The following is a 19,337-nucleotide window of genomic DNA, read 5'->3' on the forward strand; positions in this document are numbered from 1 at the left end:
GTGTGTATTTTGTTGTTTTGGTAGTTGTAGCAATTCAATATTGAATTTTATATTTTTTGGACATAAAAAGAAATAATTTAACACAAAAAAAAGAACATATATAAATTGGATGTTAGTATTATATGTATGTATATTGTTCACACAGAGGGGGGAAACATAATGAATGGGGTATCGGAAGAGGGGGTTAGTATAATTTATTTATTTTGTTCTATTACAAATTAAATTATAATTTAGTCCGTATATATATGTTTAGTACCGCATCACGCAGATCTGTTATTTTCTTCATCTTCCAGTTGTTTTGTTTTTTCTTCTCTAGCTTCCTCCGAATAAAAAAATCTTGTTTCTTGGGCCTTTTCTTGAATCTTGTTGTTGTATTTTATTTATTATTTTGGAAAAATTATTAATCAGGGAATATTAAATCGGCTTGTTCTTTGTTGCTGTTTACATTAATTTTGTTTCAAAACCCAATTAATTTTTTTGCTGTTTGTGTTCTTCTTCTTCTCATATTATTTCTTTTTTTCATTTATTATAGTTTTATTTTTTTAATTATATTTTTGTTTTTTATATATATAAAGTATATAATTTGTTATAATTAGCGTTATAAAATTTTGTTTTTGTTTTTTTTTTCTCATCTTATTTATTTTTTGTTTTATTAAATTAGTACACTGTTTTTGTTTTTATTTTTTTATTATGTACTCAAATATTTTTTATGATTTTTTGTGCTTTATGTTTTTCTTCTTGGGTTTTATTTTTATTATTAAAGAATTTTATTTTGTTGTTCTCCTTTTTTGTTGTTGTTTTTGTAATCAATTAATTTTATAATTTTGTTTTCTTGATCTGCTGTTATTGGATTTTTTTTTTTGGGGGGGGGGGGGGGGGGGGGGGGGGGTTATATTCTTTGTTTTGGGTGTTTTGTTTTTGTTGTTGTAGTGAAAAAAGAAGGAATTTATTATTCATAATTAATAAAATCACAAAATTAGTTCTTTTGTTTGTTGTTGTTGTTGTGTGGTTGCTGTGTCTAAATAATGACCCGTTTTAGACTAAATTATATTCCTTTAGATTTGATTGAAGAATTGTATCCTTAACAGCTGCAAACACAAATCGTATATTTTCCGTATCTAAATTAAAGGAGAAGAGAGGAGATTATTAAAAAGGAATATAATGTATTAAAAAATATAAAAAAGTGGAATCAATGTGACTCCTTCAATGAAGTCGTATGGTATGGGTATGATTTGAATAAATTTATTTTCTTAAAAATTGTCCAACATATTCAAACACTTGGTTCGTATAAACTCATTTATAGTCGAAGCACATATAGTGCCAGTATCACTATGGAGACAATTTGTGATTAATCCTATAACTCGAAGATTTTGTTCGGGATAATGAGAGGCCGAGTTACGGAAGTTTGACTGTAGCATCATTATCTTGGCAAGTTTGTGCACAGTGCTTTAAGTCGGTGTTTTATTAGTTCAGGAAATTACAAAGTAAATGCTTAAATTGCAGATTCGACCACCCTACATGAAGAAGTGACTTCTTTTGGGGAGGTCTAACCTGCAAATGTCCAATTCTTAGTAACAGAAAACATCGACTGGAGGGTATTTTAGGCATTTGCAAGTCGCATTTTTTTAACCGAAGTAATATTTGTAATATATTAAACGTATTAGAGGAGGAACATTTTTAACGAAGTGGCTGTTTTCTGGCATTTCAGTTTCATAATAATAAATTAAACCTCCAGACAGAAAATGTTCAAAAAATACCTGTTATAAAAACATATCGCCAATTTTCGGTATTTAGAAAGATGCAGCAGGATTTTTCAATCGAAATGGTAATATTTTCGCATTTTCAGGTCAGTTTTTATTTATATCTATTGGTTTATGTGTTAAAATGACGTAAAACTATTTTTAATCCCTGTTTTGTCATATCTTCGATTTTATATGAAGACATTTTTGGAATTTTCTAATGTAGCACAATGTTAAGAAAAAAAATGTGAGCGTGAGCAGATCGAGATGTACAGGAGTCAGAATGAAGTCCGGAAATTTTACCAAGGAGTAAAACACCAAACCGAAGGTTTTGGTGCAGGCACATCCTCCTGTAGAGATGAAGAAGGAAACCTGATGACAGATACAGACAGTGTGTTGAGGATCTGTAAGGAGCATTTTGAAAAGCTTTTGGTAACAAATTGGGGCGGTGAAGAAGATACTCCAGAACCAATAAGAGATATACCACCATCATCCAAGATAAGGTCATAAAAACAATTAATCGGCTCAAAAACAATAAAGCAGCAGGAGCCGATGGGTTACCAGCCAAACTATTCAAGATTGGTGGTCAGATGCTGGTCAGGAGCATGCATCAGCTTATTAGTACAATTTGGCTAGATGAATGCATATACAATGATTGGAATATCGACATCCTGTGTCCCGTGCACAAAAAAGGAGACAAGACGATGTGTACCAACTATAGAGGAATTAGTCTTATTCCCATCGCATATAAAGTGCTATCCAGTGTGCTGTGTGAACGATTGATACCAATGGTCAATGATATTGGACCATGCCAATGCGTCTTCAGACCTGGCAAATCCACCATTGACGGGGTCAATAAGGTCATCGACTATAAAGCCGCATTCGACACCCCTATCCGTTCAGAGGTGTTTATAGCCATGCCTACGATCGGCATTCCTGAAACATTAATGCGGCTATGCAGGATAACTTTATGTGGCACAAGGTCAGCAGTTCAAGTCGGAAAGAACCTATCGAAGCCCTTCAATTCCAAACGAGGATTCAGACAAGGTGACAGTTTGTCGTGTGTTATTTTTAACATCCTGCTAGCAAAGGTCATAAGAGGCGCAAAAGTGAACAGAAATGGCACTCTGTATACCAAACAGCATATGCTACTTGCATACGCCAATGACATCGATATAATGGGTTGAACATTGCGAGCGGTAACAGCCACATTTGAACAAATTGAAAAAGGAGTCTGCCAAAGTGGGTCTGGCAGTAAGCGGCGAGAAGACCAAGCTGATGGTATCAACGCGCAGGACGTCCAGTAGACTCGGACCAACTGTGGAACTTGAAAACTGCAGCTTCGAGGTATTCAAAGATTTTATATACCTTGGTACCGCCATAAATAAAACGAATGACATCAGTTTTGAAATTCGGAGAAGGTTAGTGATGGCCAACCGATGCTACTATGTTCTAATTAAGCAGTTTAGAAACAAGGCCACTTCCTGCCAGACCAAACTCACACTCTACAAGACGCTGATACTATCCGTGCTGTTATTATGTTATATTTTCACTCCAAGTGTCGAACTCCTCAATCTCTCTTTGGAGAAATGGGAATAACGTCACTGTTGGATTACATCTATTTCGTTAGATAGTAGATCAAAGAGGTCTTCTTTAGACAGAATACAATACAAATGAGATATTCTGTAGACAAAAGTCCAATGAGGATTTCTTTAGCTAGACGATCCCTGATGTATTGTATAGATAAAAGACATTGAGGAAACAAAGAGGTCTTCTTTTAATAAAAAAAAAATCACGTGTGTATTCTCTATGTAGAATACCAATGTTTAGATTGACGACCACTAAGGTATTCTTAAGTTACAATACCACTGAAGCCTGTTATAAAGGTAAGGCCAGTGAGGTCATCGATAAATAGAGTAATATTTAGGGTTTTCTATAAATAGGATGCCTTCTATAAACCCCTGAGGTCTTCTATATAGTAGACTATTGTGTTATTTTATATATAGAGAACGAATAAAGTATAAAAGATAACTGAGTTCTCCTCTAATCAGTAACTAAGTTTGGAAATTAGCTCAGAGAGAAAAATAAAACACGGAGAGAATAAAAAATAAATTCATAATAACACTGAAGCCTTTTATAAAGGAAAGGTCACTAAAGTCTTCCATAAATATAATAGTAGTTAGGGGTTTCTATAAATAGAAGACCTTCTATAAACCACTGAAGCCTTCTATATAGTACACTATTATGCTATTTTATATATAGAGGACGAATCAAGTATAAAAGATAACTAAGTTCTTCTCTAAGCAGTAACTAACTTTGGAAATTAACTCTGAGAGAAAAATAAAACACCGGGAGAATAAAAAAATAAATTCATAATAACATTGAAGCCTGTTTTGAAAGAAAAACCACTGAGGTCTTCGAATATCGAGATTATAATACAATTAATTGGGAACATTTATTTTCTATCCTAGATAACTTTGATGCTAATGCATATTCTTGTACAGCGGATGTGAACATAAAATGTAAGCTCATTATGAATCTGTTTGGTGATCTTTTTTCATGTGTACCTATTGTTCGAAAGAAAATACATCATAGATCTGACCGTTGGATTGAAGCTAGAAATGTTGTTTTTGCCAGATCGATTAGAGACCTCGCCTTTTCCGCTTTTCAATCTAATCGATCCCAAGAAAATTGGTCTTTGTACTGCAAATATCGGAATAAGGCGAGAACGGTAACACGCAGGGCAAAAAGGAAATACTATTCTAGACTTTTCGGAAATGCTGATTCCAGTAGGATGTGGAAAATATTAAAAAATTCCGGATGTTTTGATTATGATGAGCCTGAAATTAATATGAATGTCAATGATATTAATAATTTTTTTGCGCATAATAATTCCTTGTCCGCGGGTGAAATTAATTTTAATGAGTTCCCTGACACTATGCCTTCATTCTCTTTTCGGTGTGTTTCAGACGTTGAGATTTTCGAGGCTCTTGCCAATATCAAGTCTAAATCGGTTGGTGTTGACGAAATACCGATACATTTCATCAAGTTGGTCTATCCGTATATATCGAACTATATTTCACAGTTAGTGAATAATATACTGACGAGTTCAGTTTTTCCTCAGGCATGGAAAATAGCTCGGGTGGTGCCCATTCCGAAATTGAAGAATATTAATAGCCCAGATGATCTTCGTCCCATCTCAATACTACCAGCATTGTCCAAAGTAGTGGAAATCGTTATAAAAAATCAAATTTTAGAGCAAACATCAAGATTAATAACAGATAATCAATATGCTTTCAGAAAGGGTCACAGTGCTACACATTTGCTTTTGAAGGCCACGGATTTTATTCGGCAAAATATTAATGAGGGCAAAGTAAATGTATTGGTATCTCTTGACATTTCAAAAGCTTTTAACTCAGTAAATGTTGAACATATGATTACTAAACTAAGGGAAAAATTCAACTTTTCAGTAACCGCATGTCGACTAATCCACTCATATCTTACAGGGAGATTTCAATTTGTTGATGTTAAAGGTTTTCGGTCTGAAACGGTTCCACTTTACAATGGTATTCCACAGGGTTCCGTATTAGGTCCTCTACTGTTTATACTGTATGTAAATGATTTACACGAGTATGTGGAGTCGGAAACTTGCAAAACATACCAGTTTGCCGATGATATATTTCTGATATTTACTGGGTACAATGATAATATATTAGTTTTTGAGAGTACAATAAATGCATGTCTTCAGCAATTTTTGTGTTGGGCATCTATAAATTGTCTCACAGTAAACTCGTCTAAAACGAAAGCAATGATGTTTGGTATGTTTAAAAACGTCTTTCCTGATCCAAATATTAAAATTTGTAATAATAAAATTGACTTTGTAACCCACCATAGACTATTGGGCGTAGTTCTTGATAATGAACTATCGTTTCGGCACCATGTAGATACTTTATCTGGTAGAATTTGGGGATCACTAAGACAAATTTATGCATCAAATATATATATGCCTATCAATATTAAGAAGAAAGTAGCTCATGCTATACTGTTGTCAAATATCCTGTATGGTATTGAAATTATATCAGGTTGTATTGGTATAAATCTTGCTCGGTTACGTAGGACTTTGAATGCTGTTGTGCGTTTTATATATAATGTTCCAGTCAGAAGACCTATATCTGAATATGTAAAACGCTTTTTAGGTTGTTCTTTTTTTAATTTCATTTCTTATCGAAATATACTGACATTTTATAATATAATAAAAACTGGAGAGCCTAAACCATTAACCAGCACGTTTTCTTTTTCACATTCTTCGAAACCCTCAAGTGGTGATACCAAGAATTTATAAATCCATTTATGCAAGATCATTTGTAGTTAGGGTAGCACGATGTTGGAATTTATTGCCATATGATCTAAGAATATTCTCCCATTCTAATAATGTGTTTAAAAGAAAACTTCATCTATATTTTGGTTTACTGCAATGATTGGTGGTTTTGAAATTTATTATTCTTCTTTTTACTACTGGTTTACTGGACATAATCTCATCTCTTTTCTTATTATTGTTTGTATTTTATGGCTGGGGGGCCAAGAATATTTAGAATAATTAAAAATTTAAATTTTAGTATTTTATAATGAATATTAGTTTTTATAAGCTCGGGTTTGTTGTTAACTACGTAATATTAAATATGGTCTTATAGGCCTTGTATTACATAAATGAATAAATAAAAATAAATAAATAAATAAATAGAATAGTATTTAGGGTTTTCTATAAATAGGAGGTCTTCTATAAACCACTGAGTTATTCTATATAGTAGAATATTATCTTATTTTATAAATAGAGGACGAATAAGGTAAAAATTAGGAAATTAACTCAGAGAGAAAAATAAAACACCGGGGGAATAAAAAAATAAATACATTCATAATAACATAATAGTTTAATAAAATACAATTTTTTACAATTTAAAATAAAACAACAATAATATTTTTGGCACTTTATTTTGTTTTTAGGCTTATATTTTTTTTTCATTCTTTTTAATTTTTATTAAATTTTGCTATACATTATAATGAAAATAAATTTGCTGCCATAAAACTATGAAATTAAATAATTTGTTTACTAAAATATCGTTTTTGTTTATTACGTTTTTTTGTTGTTTTTTTTTATAATTTTTTAATTAATTCGTATATATCTTTAGTTGAGAATAAAAAAATTAACCATTTACTCCAAGTAGTAGTTTTTTTTCAGTTTTCGGCCACGATCAATTCAAAAATAGCGAGGGAGATAAGGAGGTGGTAAAAATAAATAAAGTAAAAAATATATAAGATATATATGAGGGGGGAATAAAATCGGTAGAAAATTTTTGTTGTTGTGTTGTCGTTTATATAACCCAGAGTTATGTCGATCACGCTCATCACATACATCATCATCAATATGTAAAATATTTAACCCAAATTGAATTCTTTGAGAGCATTTTGCATGATTGTATCTTTTACAGCGCAAAATACAAGCTTAATATTTTCAGTATCTGTTGGTCGTTTTCAAGAAGTGGGAGAGGTTGTTATTATTTTAAAAAAAGAAAGAAGTTATTGAAAGAAAATAATATTAAGAAGAATAAAAAAATGAAATAAAATATATTAATTTTCAAGAATTTAGTTTTGTTTTTGAAAGAAGATTTGATTTCCAAGCCAAATACAAAGAAAGCTAAAATCAAAAGCATACATAAAAAACAAACTGAACTAGCTCAAATGTGTGATTTAAAATTAATATAAAAATTAAGAATAGAAAAAATATTTGTTTTTAAATACCTTCAAGGTTTTCGATTAAACGCTGTGATATTTTTCAAATTATATATTCAAATTATTACATAAATAGAGAAGTGCAAAAAAATACATAATAGAATTTACCCATCGTGAAGTGAAACATAATAAACAGGTTAAATATTTCAATTTTTCTTAAGAAGTATTTCAATGTTAAGACAGTAGAAAAATGAAGGACTTATAAAAACGAATAGCAAAAAATAGACACACAGAAATCTTTGTTTATTTTTTTTTTTTTTTCAAAATTTAGACAAAATAGTAAGCCACTGGACTCTAATTTTGCTAGAACAAGGCTAATAACGATTTTTTTATTTGAAGTCCTCTGAGTTATAAATGTACAGAAGATAAATAATACAGATAATACAGAAGTTCACAACGAAGAGAGAATATCAGATGGGGGTTTTCCAAACTAAAAGGCAAACGTAGTTCCATAATTGAATAAGAGTCATAACATCTAATTTAAGTGTGGACGACCAATAAGGCCGATTTTTAACAAGTGTACAACCCAATAGTCAGTTTGTACGGAAACTCTTTATAAAGACCACTTTTTCTGTATAGAAACCAATATAGAGACCAAAGGTCTTTATATAGACCAATTGGTCTGTATAGAGACCAAATGTCTTTATATAGACCAATTGGTCTGTATAGAGACCAAAGGACTTTTTATAGACCAATTGGACTGTATATAGGCCAAAGGTCTTTTTATAGACCATTAGTCTGTATAGAGACCAAAGGTCCTTATATAGACCAATTGGTCTATATAGAGACCAAAGGTCTTTATTAAGACCAATTGGTCTATATATAGAGACCAAAGGTCTTTATTAAGACCAATTGGTCTATATATAGAGACCAAAGGTCTTTATTAAGACCAATTGGTCTGTATAAAGACCAAAGGTTTTTATTAACACCCATTGGTCTATATAGAAACCAAAGATCTTTATTAAAACCACTTGGTTTATATAGAGACCAAAAGTCTTTAGAAAGGCCAATTGGTCGGTACGGAATATCACATTTTATGAAATATTTTCCTCTGAAAATGCAGTTGTTTATGACAATAAATATGTTTTAATAATAACATTGAGTGTATCTCATATCCTTGACCTCCGCACGCACGAACATATCCTTCACGATATTTCACTTACCTGTAGCACATGTAAAATGAGAATATATAATTTTCTCCGAATCTGGATTTAAGTCCACAAACATACGTAATATAAATTCACGGGCGGCTATGGCATCTCTTTGTGGACCTGTTCATCGAACAATTACGTAGCAGAGAATAGCAGCAATATAATTAACAAGGATCGTAGATAATAGCAATAACAACATGGAAAAAAAGAAAAGTATTTGTGGTGGAAATAAATTAAAGCATGTCTAGCAAAATACAATAGCATTTCAAATTAGTTATTTATTTGTAATAAAGAATAATAATTGTATAAATTCTAGCAATAAAATATCGACTACGCTTTGGCCAACTATAACAACAATACGCAGACGTTGTGTATTAGCGATCTGTGTTTTGGTATTGGAATTTTTTTATAAAGATAACCTGTAGCTGTAGTAAAATGGGAATAACATTGACGTTCAGGATCAGGATTCGCCGATAGATATTTCTTTAAAATAAATTGTTTTGCGGCGGCATGATCACATTTGGGACCTAAGGTGGTTTGGGTTATTGGCAACAATTTAATCAATTAAATAATAATTATTAAAAGAAAATGTAATAACAATTTCAACTCTGGTTGCCATGGTTGAGCTATGTGGATAATTAATTATTGAATTATTTATTTTAATATAAATTAAAAATAAAAATAAATTATAAACATAAATAATTTAAAACAGGTCCCATAAGTTTTAATTAATTTTAATAAATATTTACAAGGGAATATTGGGGCTTATTAAAAAAAGAGTTCCCATCTTAATTAAATAAATTTAATAATTTTTATTAAGGTAAGGGTGGGGTGTTCTTCTTATTTTTTATTATTTTTATTATAATATTGTTTTAGTATTCTATATTCAATTAAGTTTTTTTGTATGATTATATATACACATGAATGGTGCATTTGTATACTTCAAAACTATAATTAAATTATAAAATCAATAAATGCCTTGAATATATTTTAGAAGACAGAGAAAGTGTTTAAATAAATAACCTGTAGCTGTAGTAAAATGAGAATAACATTGACGTTCAGGATCTGGATTGGCCGATAAATATTTCTTTAAAACAAATTGTTTTGCAGCGGCATGATCGCATTTGGGACCTTCATTTTTATAATTATAATAATAATTCAAGGCAATATTTTAAAAATTATATTAAATAATCTGTTTAAAGTAAAAAATATATTGTCTACATTAAATAAAAGGAAATATTTGTTTGGTTAAGCTCAAACTTTCGTTTTAGTTGAGCTTGGGGCAAATACTAAAAGGAAAGTTTGAAAGTACAACGTTTTTCAATTGCAATTTAAATAATTAATTATAAAGTTAATTTTCAGTAAAGGAAAATAATTGTTTTTTTTTGCAAAAATATTTTTGTGTATGTTTTACTTGTAAGGAATAAAGATTCCATAAAATATTTGGTGGATTGATTGAAGTTAGTTTAGGTGGCGTAACCCAAAACTGTATTTTTTTAGTTTCATTTGTTCTTTTTTAATTAATATTTGAACTAAAAATTAAAAATAGCTAAACCATGTTTAAATCATAAAAAAATATAAAATAAAAATTTATAAATTAAGTACAACAAATACAATTTTGTATCGAAAAGAAATCATGCCCCCTCCAACTTTGCTTTCGATACAAAATTGTATTTTTTACGTAGTATTTACTTATAAATATGGACTTTTTTACGAAACTTACCATCATATTCAGGAAAATAATCTACCAAATGCGAATACATAATTTTTTCTTCTAACAAGTCTTTCTTATTTAAGAAAAGAATTACTGATGAATTCTGGAACCAAGGATACGTAATAATAGTTCTAAATAAAGCTTTTGATTCTTCCATACGATTCTGGAATAATAAAAAAATTAAAGATTAATAATAATAATAATAATAAATAAACAATCGTGTTTACCTCATTATCAGATTCGAATAAAATTTGATCATATTCCGAAAGGGCCACTAAAAATATGATTGATGTTACATTTTCAAAACAATGAATCCATTTTCTTCTCTCCGAACGCTGACCGCCTACGTCTACCATTCTGTATAGATAGATGAGCGGAAAGAAATTGTGAAATATTAATATAAAAAAACACGAATTAAGTATGCAAATAAATTACAAATATGATAGTTTCAAAAGAGTACAAAAACAACAAGTAAAGGAAAACAATATGTACATAAAAGCGGTTAATGGGAAAATGCATAACAAAATTATTTTCTAGGCACAGAAAGTAAGATAAAGATTATAATTAAAAAAGCTTAATAATAATGATATATTTGCCAAACTTTAAAAACAACTATCCAATTACATTTTAATACTAATTTTGGTTATAACAAAGCAGAACTATAAATGTACAATTAGCATAGAGTATTTTTCGCTGAGGGAACCTGATGTAAACCCAGGGAGTTTCACATTTTACGTTTAGCCTTTACAGGAGTTTCCGATGTGTTTTTTTAATTACAAAATATATTTGTTTTGTTTTTTACCTAAATACAATGCCATCCAAATCGAATGGATATTCCAAGATACCTGTAGTCGGTACACGAGCACGTAAAATATCTTGTTCAGTTGGCAAATAGTCTGGTTGTTCAATACGTGGTATATCACTTATATAACTATATAAATTTATAGTAAATTTTGAGAGAGAGTTATTATAAGACTTGGAAGAATGTATCCTAAGTCAATATAAAAAGTCTGTCCAAAATGTGAAAAATATGGATTATAAATAATTTTTGATATCATTAGTGTAAACATATAATAAGTGAAAATTAATTCCTATGAAGGCAAAAAATTCCCAACTGCGGGAAAAAATAAGTTGGTTTTATTGGATCAACGATTTTAAGCTTATCTCCGAATATGACATATATTATGTGACAATCCCAAGAGAGAGATGCTGATGTAACCAATACTACTTGTGATTCCGAAACAATGTTTATAAGGGGAACGGATTACGAGTAGAGTCAAATCCAAGAGATATTTTATTAGACACATTGTTGAGGTATCAAAAAATATTAGGCGAAGGGCTTAAAATATATATTTGATGAAAACAGGTGATAGTTGGATTAGGAAAAAAAAAATAGAACAACACTAGAATAGATAAAAAATTCCACGACTTTTACAAGTTGGCAGTGCCTTAGAAACGAATATATTTAATTAACAAAACATGACCTACATAGGAAAGGAAGTAAGTAAAAACCAGTATAGTCGGATGGGTCCGACCATATTATATCCTACACAACTTCCATGAAAATCTAACTTTCTGGGGTTCTATATTCTGACCTTGGGCAATATTTCGCGCTATTTACACCCTCTTGATCCCGTTAGGTGACTAATATCTATATAGAAGTACACCTTTTCTAATTAATTGTCCAGATCCTTCTTATGTGGGTTGTGTTGTGATGCAACATTTAACTGTCCTAAATAAGATACAAATCCCCGACCATTTCATTATTTTGTTGGACATCCTTATGAAAGCCTGAGTCTATTTAAATCTGTTCCAGGCAGAGTACCTTTTCAAATTTATAGTCCGCAATGGCAATCGACATATTTACCACTTCTAAATATTTCCTGATTGTTAGAAACTTTGCCTGAAACCTACTTCCGTCCGTCTGTTAAAATCAATATTTAAGATAGAGCTTTGAAAATTATAATGTATGTTTGATATAGAAAATAGGATATATGGGTCCATATAATTAATAGTGTAGTCAAATATTTGGGTACCTTTTTGAATTTACTGTAATTTCTTATTTTTTTATCAATTTTGGGGTAGTTCCCATATTTGTATATGGGAACTACCCCAACGCGTTTTTTAAAATTAGCTGTGCAAAGTCTGTTCTTCGTTTTGTATATGTTCCGGCCTGCCATGCCAAAAGTGTATGACACTCATAGTGGCTTTAAATCGATATTACATATATATAACGGATTGACATTTGAGGGCCACCTTCTAATTAAACTATCAACATTTGTGATCCACTCTTCGCCGCGATAAAATCAATAATTTGTTTTCTTGCTTGGATATTCCGAATCCTAGATTCATTGTTGGCAAATCCACCAAACTGGAAATGTTTTATGAAAATCTTCTAAAAAAATAATTTTAAAACTAATCCATTAAAAAAATAATCTTCAAATGAACATTTGATAGAAACTTAATTTAATTTAAATCTTTGAGGAAAAATTATGTACAAAATTTTAAACTTATATATAAAAATATAATTTAGTGAATATATAATATAATACATAATATACAAAATATATATATTATTTCACCATCACCAAAAAAAAAATGCGAACATGCAATTTGTTTTAGTTAGTTAGTAGTAGAAAAGGAAGAAGAGATTTGTTAGTAACGAAACAATCAAACAATAGTGATTATAACATAAACATGTGACAAAGAAGAGAACATGCAACATCATGCAGCATTCAAATTCATTTCGATTATAAAAAAAACGCCAACCGAATGACATCATATTCGTACCTAAATCGTATTTCTTCTAAATCAAATGGATATTCAATAATCCCCGTTGTTGGTACACGAACGCGTAGAATATCCTGTACCGTTGGTAAATAATCAGGTTGAGCCACACGATCAAGATCCATTAGATAACTAAAGATAAGTGATAAATTTATGAAAAATTGAGGATATAAAAATAATTAGTTTATGTTTTCTAGAAATACAATTATTTTTTATTTAAGGTTTTCACAACGACTATTTTTTGATGACCACGTATGTAATGCGATTATATATGTCTTTTCGTCAATTTTTATTTGGACGCATTAGGAGTGTTTGGGAAACTTACATATTGATATAAAGAGGGCAATTTAAATAAATATATAATATTTTTTTCAAGCAGTGTATTTTGAAAAATATTTTTTTCAATTTGGGTTATTTAAAATGTTTTTAAAAATGTATTTTTAAATATGTTTTTTTTAACGAATATTGATGACCAAATAGAGTTTTTTAATATATTTAATGTAGAAATCCATATACGAGCCATAAGTGATTATGTTTTCAAATAACATTATTTTTCAAAACTTTGCGATATAACGATTTTTGGGTTTTAAAACAAAAACTTTCTATACCACAAATGAACCTGCAGACAGTTTATAAAAATATATCCAACTTTGATCCCCCATAACGATAATGAAGTTTCTTTGAATTTTATTTCATCTGTCCAAGTCGGTACAATAAAAATAGAAAACTTACTATTTAGCTGAATCTGTTAATTGATATTCTCTTCGTCGATCGTAGCATTCTTGAATGCCAGCATCGGCCCATAATGTTTTAATGGCTGACAAATATGGATCTTCAAATGTTGTTACTGATTCATAATCAATGCTCATAACAAGTTCACCAAGTTCCTGGAATTATAATAAAAAAATTGTAAATTATATATCAAAAAAATTACCACAAAAGAAAAAAAACGGTGGAACTTACCGCATGATCGGCAACACCATATGATATACTTAACATATCCATAGCTTTAATCATCGACTGCATTGCCATGAATATATTTTGAAACACTAATTTAATATAGCCACGTTTATCATCGTCTGAATAACCGCTGCCGTGAATAATACGCATCTGTTTGATGAATGTGGATTTACCGGATTCACCAGTACCTAGATTTAAATAAAAAAATATGGATATTTTATGATTAATGAGGAAAATGGAAATAAATAAAAAAATAAAAAAAGTTTAGGTGTTATATGTTTAATGTTCTAAAGAGGGAAAATATTATATTTTGAAATGGAAAGGGACAGGTGGATAATTCCTTGAATAACAAAAGTCAAATCTTGAAGACCATACGGAAATCTGGAATATGCTACATTGATGAGCTAGAATTCACAAAACATATTCTAATGTTCTTAAATTCTTATTAAGGTACGCGGATGATTGTTTGATCAAAAGATGGAGACTACTTGTGGTTCTGAGACAGACGACCACTAAGGGGAAAGAAGTCGCGAGTGGGTCTAAAATTGATATTTCGATGAGACATATTTTCGGCGTATCAAAGTGTCGAATTAAGGCGGAGGCCTTAAAACCACTTGGCCGTCTGAAAAGATGATTGACCACATATTACCTTTTCAAGTCGTCTAGGGGAAGCCACTGTTATTTGTAATAACATGAGAAATAGGAACAATATCTTCAAGTCGCCAGCACTTAGGGCGCATTTCGGGGACCTTGTTAGGGATATATTCATGATTTAATATACGAATTAACAAGATGAATAGCAATCATACAGATACAGTCCCAGGCAGTAGAACAATACCGTTGGAATGTTATACTGGGAGACCCTCCACCATCCATAACAGCATGTGAGAAGTACCTACCCCCAGATTACACGTGTTTATCTGGTCTCAGCACAGCTATGATTATAATGGCGCAGTCGCCCTAATTACTATTGGAGAAAAATGGATGACTCGGTACCATACACTTTTTTTCTGCCTCGTTTAATATGGAGAACCAAAAGAAGCTTTTACGGCATGTTATGCATCATTGCTTAAAAAGAGGCAATAGTGTAAAGGACACTGCAGAAGAGATTTGCACGGTTTGCGGGAGTGTTTCTACGACCATTAGGACCCTCCGCAATTGGTTTAAGAAATTTAGAGCCGGCAAATTTTGATTTGCAAGATGAAGACCGCAGCGGCCGGACAGTAACGACGGATGCGGGCTTTATCAATACTGTTCTCGCTGAAAATTCCCGATATAGTGTGCCCGAGATATTGGATGACACTAACATTCCCAAGACAACGGTACATGGGCATTTGATCATATCCCATGCAAAAAGGGATGAAACTTATGGGACAACCTAATATTATTTAGTGGGACATCCTAATGAAAGTCTGAGTTTACTGAAATTCTTTCAATTCAGGGGTGATTGGAAATCTCCTGGGCAGAGGAGTTTTCGAATTGATAGTCTATAATTTGATTGTCTTAGGGACCGGCTTGAAATCGACATATTTCATTCAGGGTCCCAATTAACTATTTTGTGTTCCTTTTAACACTTCTTAAATCTTTCCTGATTGAAACCGGTTTCCGTCCGTCTGTTTAAATCATGATAGGCGACCTCGTAATATTTAAGACAGAACTTTGAATGTTTGAACACAAATTAGTAATTTATGTTTGATATAAAAAAATTGATATATCCGACCCAGTTTCTTTATGGTCTGAATTAGAATTTAATGAATGAATTGGTTTTAATAGGGTCCGTCCTGTCTACTTTCCATTTCTAAACAAAACGAAATTAAGAATTAAAAAAGAAGAAAAAAAAGAGATAAACAACTTACCTAATAGCAGTAATTTCAATTCTCTTCGCGCATCTCGTTTATCACGACGCAGCTGTCGTTCAATTTCCTGATTGATACGCTTCTGTTCCTTTGCCTCTTCTGATAAACAGCACTCCATGCTAACTAAATGTTATTAAGCCGCTAACGCTGCTTAAACGCCACACGTTGAATAATTATTTACTAATTATGTGAATATATATATTTATAAATATATATATGGTATAAGCTATGTAGTATTATAACTATATATTAGTTGTAGTTTGCACAAGAAGACTAAAGATTCCGTAAATGGAGTACGCCAAAAACAAATGAAAATCAAGATCTTAGGTTAGATGTTTTTGTTATGGTGTCCAAGTCCAAGTTAAAGAAGTAGCCAGAGAAGGATGAGAGTTGAGTTTGGCGGCCAAATGTTTGCGGAAAGGAAAACACACTCACACACACGTCACTAATACAAAACTAATTTACACAAAATATAAATATTTGGTTGTTGTAAAATTGGGTTTTTTTCGCCACTTGCTGTTGTTGTTGTTTAGATATCTGTGTTTTGATAAGTAGGAGTTTGTTGTAGTGTGTCCAGACTGTTCCAATTATCTTGGAACTGAAATAAACATTTCTTCCTCCGTATCCTGCTGCTGTATGGGTTGGTTTTCACACAATTTCTTGTTGCTTGGTGGTATTTGTTGTTAGTTTTTGGAGTTATAAGTCCTTTTTCTTCTTCCGAAACTTCCGAATTTCCTCAATCACTTGTTGTCGTTCTTGCTTTGTTTTTCTTCTTGTTGTAGTTATTGTTGTTGTTGGAAATGGTTAATATAAATGCCACTAAGAGTTCGTTTTTTTATTTATTTATTTAAATGTAAGTTTGTCTGTTCTTGTAGTTCCTCTTCTTGTTCTTCTTCTTTTGTTGCTGCTAGTAGTAGAATTTTGACAGAACCATTTGAAACACTAGTTGCTGTTGTTGTTCTTCTTCTTGTATATAGAGTTCGGGAAAACACTGGTGTGATTTTAGCATAAAACCAGTCCAACTTTTAACCAAATTTTGTTGTTGTTGACTTTGATGTACTTCTGTGGAAGAGAAAGAGAAAGGGGAATTGTTATTATTTTTGTCACATAGAAAAAACTTAAAGGGATGTAAATTAATGAAATTTTATAGATTTTATGGAAAATAATTTCGATTTTTTAAATCAGGTAATACCAGGACTCCCAATTTTGAGAGTATGCATTTTTTAAATTCGAGGTTTGGTATTTTGTCGGAAAATGTGATTCAGACCCCTCCGAAGTTGATAGAATAAATGAATATATTAAAAGACCCAATCAATCATTCGTCCAACCCCAAAAACTCTAGATCAAAAAAATATTATCTCCGAGCTGATTTAAATCTGTACTTATGGGAACTTCTATTACAAAGTGGATCTCCAGCTATCCTTTTAGCATGCCGATATCTCGATTAGTTGTATTAATCGATCCGTCCCTCTGTCTGTTCATTATAATTTGTTATTAAAATTAAGGCAGCAATTAGTCCTAGTCCACCAGCTGGACAGGTGTTAGGTATTGAACCATCAATTGTTGCCAATACGATTTAAGTGGGTTATATCATCCTGATATTAGCTGAGCTAAAACTATATAACCCATGTTTCTTTGGATCAAATCCGTTTTCAAAATTTGGAGCCGATCTACAAATATCCGCCGATTTCATCCAAACTTTTGACATCTTATTATTTCTTTCAAACTTAGTTCAACTTCGAAGAGAGGAAATACCGGTCCACACTTTCTGGTACATCCCACACAAAATGGGGATGCGAGCGAACGGAATATCCTATTTGCAAAAAAAGAACTTTGTACAATATAATATCTTAACCAGGCCCAAATCAAATAGGAAAATGTGACCCATTGGTTCACTCTTTCAGGTACCACCCCCACAAAGGGTCAACATTTTCAATATTTATGAATCCAATATTATGTGAATAGTCAAATCGTATAGTCCATACGATTTGAACTAAATTTTATACAACATATTATCTTTATCACACCTAGTTTTAAGTTGGAACCCATTGGTCCATTCCTTTTGGTACCTTCCACACAAAGGGTCAACATTTTCAATATCATGCGAATGGAATTTCCAATTTGAAGCAAACTTTGCACAACCTATTACCTTTACGAAGCCTAAATAAAGTCGGATGTTGGGACCCATCTGCCCTCCCCCAAAAAGATCTTTCTCTGTTTTATTTGAATATGACATGTATGAAATTCGTCTCCTCGGAAGAAGATTATTTGGTGGCTGAGGAGACATCCTGTTGCAGTTCTCAGGACGGCATTCTACATGATCAATTATATTCTAACAGTCTGGCGACGCGGAGAGCATATCAATGATCGGAGGTCAACAAGGTCTCTTTTTCATAGCCGAAAATTCTGTCGGCCTGAGTCATAAACACCTCATTGTACAAGGACAGTTCGGAAAGTTCTTAGCCTAGCACAAAAAGCGCGGTATAAACAGAAAAAAAGTTGAGTGTTTTGGAAACTTCCTTCTCTGTTATGAACACATGTTAAATTTTGTTTCGATCTGGCAACTCCTTCATATAGAAACAGTTGTTCAAAAAAGACGCAACCGCTAGGCTAAGAACTTTCCCAACTGCCCTCGTACATGCTTTTGGTATATATCCGAATTTCTAATTTCTCATCTATCAGTTTTGATTGGAGAGGTATTGTCTTTTCAAATGGGTATATCTAATAAATATATTGAACAGGGATATGAACTGCTCATTTATGATTTATGAACAATTTTTTAAAATTCTTCCTCATAGTTCTTAAAATTTCCAATGATAACATAAATTATTGTGAAAACAACTAGGGTGGGAACAGTTTCAATTTAGAATTGTCTCACCGAACAATATTAGACCAAATTATTTTTTTTTTGTCAGCATACTATCTTCTACCTCAAGAGTCATAAGGACCTTGTTCCTACCTATAATCTTACTGTCTTATTTTGCCTTTACGATATCGAAGAAAATAGTAGTAAAAAATTAGTTGTTCAAAAAATGACTAAAAATGTTTAAACTTTAAAGGGGTTTGGGGGGTACTTTTTTCCCAATTCCTTTGCAATTATTGTCATATTTATATTTAATTTTGAAAAACAAAATAAGAAAACATTAAAAAAATCCAAATACTAGTGGCGTGCAGAAATGTGACCATTATGAAACATAAACAAAGCTGCAGCTTAAATAAATCGTAGGAAAAATAAAAAAAGGCAAAGAACGCCATCGCAAAATCACGCCATACCCACTAAGTAATTCACAAGCGGCTGCTGCTGCTGCTGCTGTTATAGTCGTCACCACCACAACGACAAACA

General features: G+C 31.5%; 1 protein-coding gene across 6 annotated transcripts; it reads right to left on the minus strand.

Annotated features, from left to right (window-relative positions):
* Nucleotides 1-990: 990 nt before the first annotated feature.
* On the minus strand, nt 991-16,205 carry LOC133330108 (G protein alpha q subunit). Of its 6 annotated transcripts, none has more exons than XM_061538581.1 (8): nt 15,995-16,205; nt 14,142-14,326; nt 13,911-14,065; nt 11,194-11,322; nt 10,619-10,748; nt 10,401-10,554; nt 8,690-8,797; nt 991-1,118 (listed from the first exon to the last, which is right to left on the minus strand). In XM_061538581.1, the coding sequence occupies exons 1-8, from the start codon at nt 16,110-16,112 to the stop codon at nt 1,036-1,038; spliced, it is 1,062 nt and encodes a 353-aa protein (XP_061394565.1). In that variant the 5' UTR covers nt 16,113-16,205; the 3' UTR covers nt 991-1,035. The 6 variants fall into 6 exon arrangements, with proteins under 6 accessions (XP_061394565.1, XP_061394562.1, XP_061394566.1 ...); XM_061538578.1 differs by lacking the exon at nt 11,194-11,322 and adding an exon at nt 13,182-13,310; XM_061538582.1 differs by lacking the exons at nt 991-1,118; nt 8,690-8,797 and adding exons at nt 7,173-7,255; nt 9,097-9,204.
* Between the last annotated feature and the right edge of the window lie 3,132 nt (nt 16,206-19,337).

The sequence above is a fragment of the Musca vetustissima genome, unplaced genomic scaffold (assembly GCF_032173495.1).
Source record: "Musca vetustissima isolate MV318-11 ecotype Yass unplaced genomic scaffold, APGP_CSIRO_Mvet_v1 utg4481, whole genome shotgun sequence".
Taxonomy (NCBI): domain Eukaryota; kingdom Metazoa; phylum Arthropoda; class Insecta; order Diptera; family Muscidae; genus Musca; species Musca vetustissima.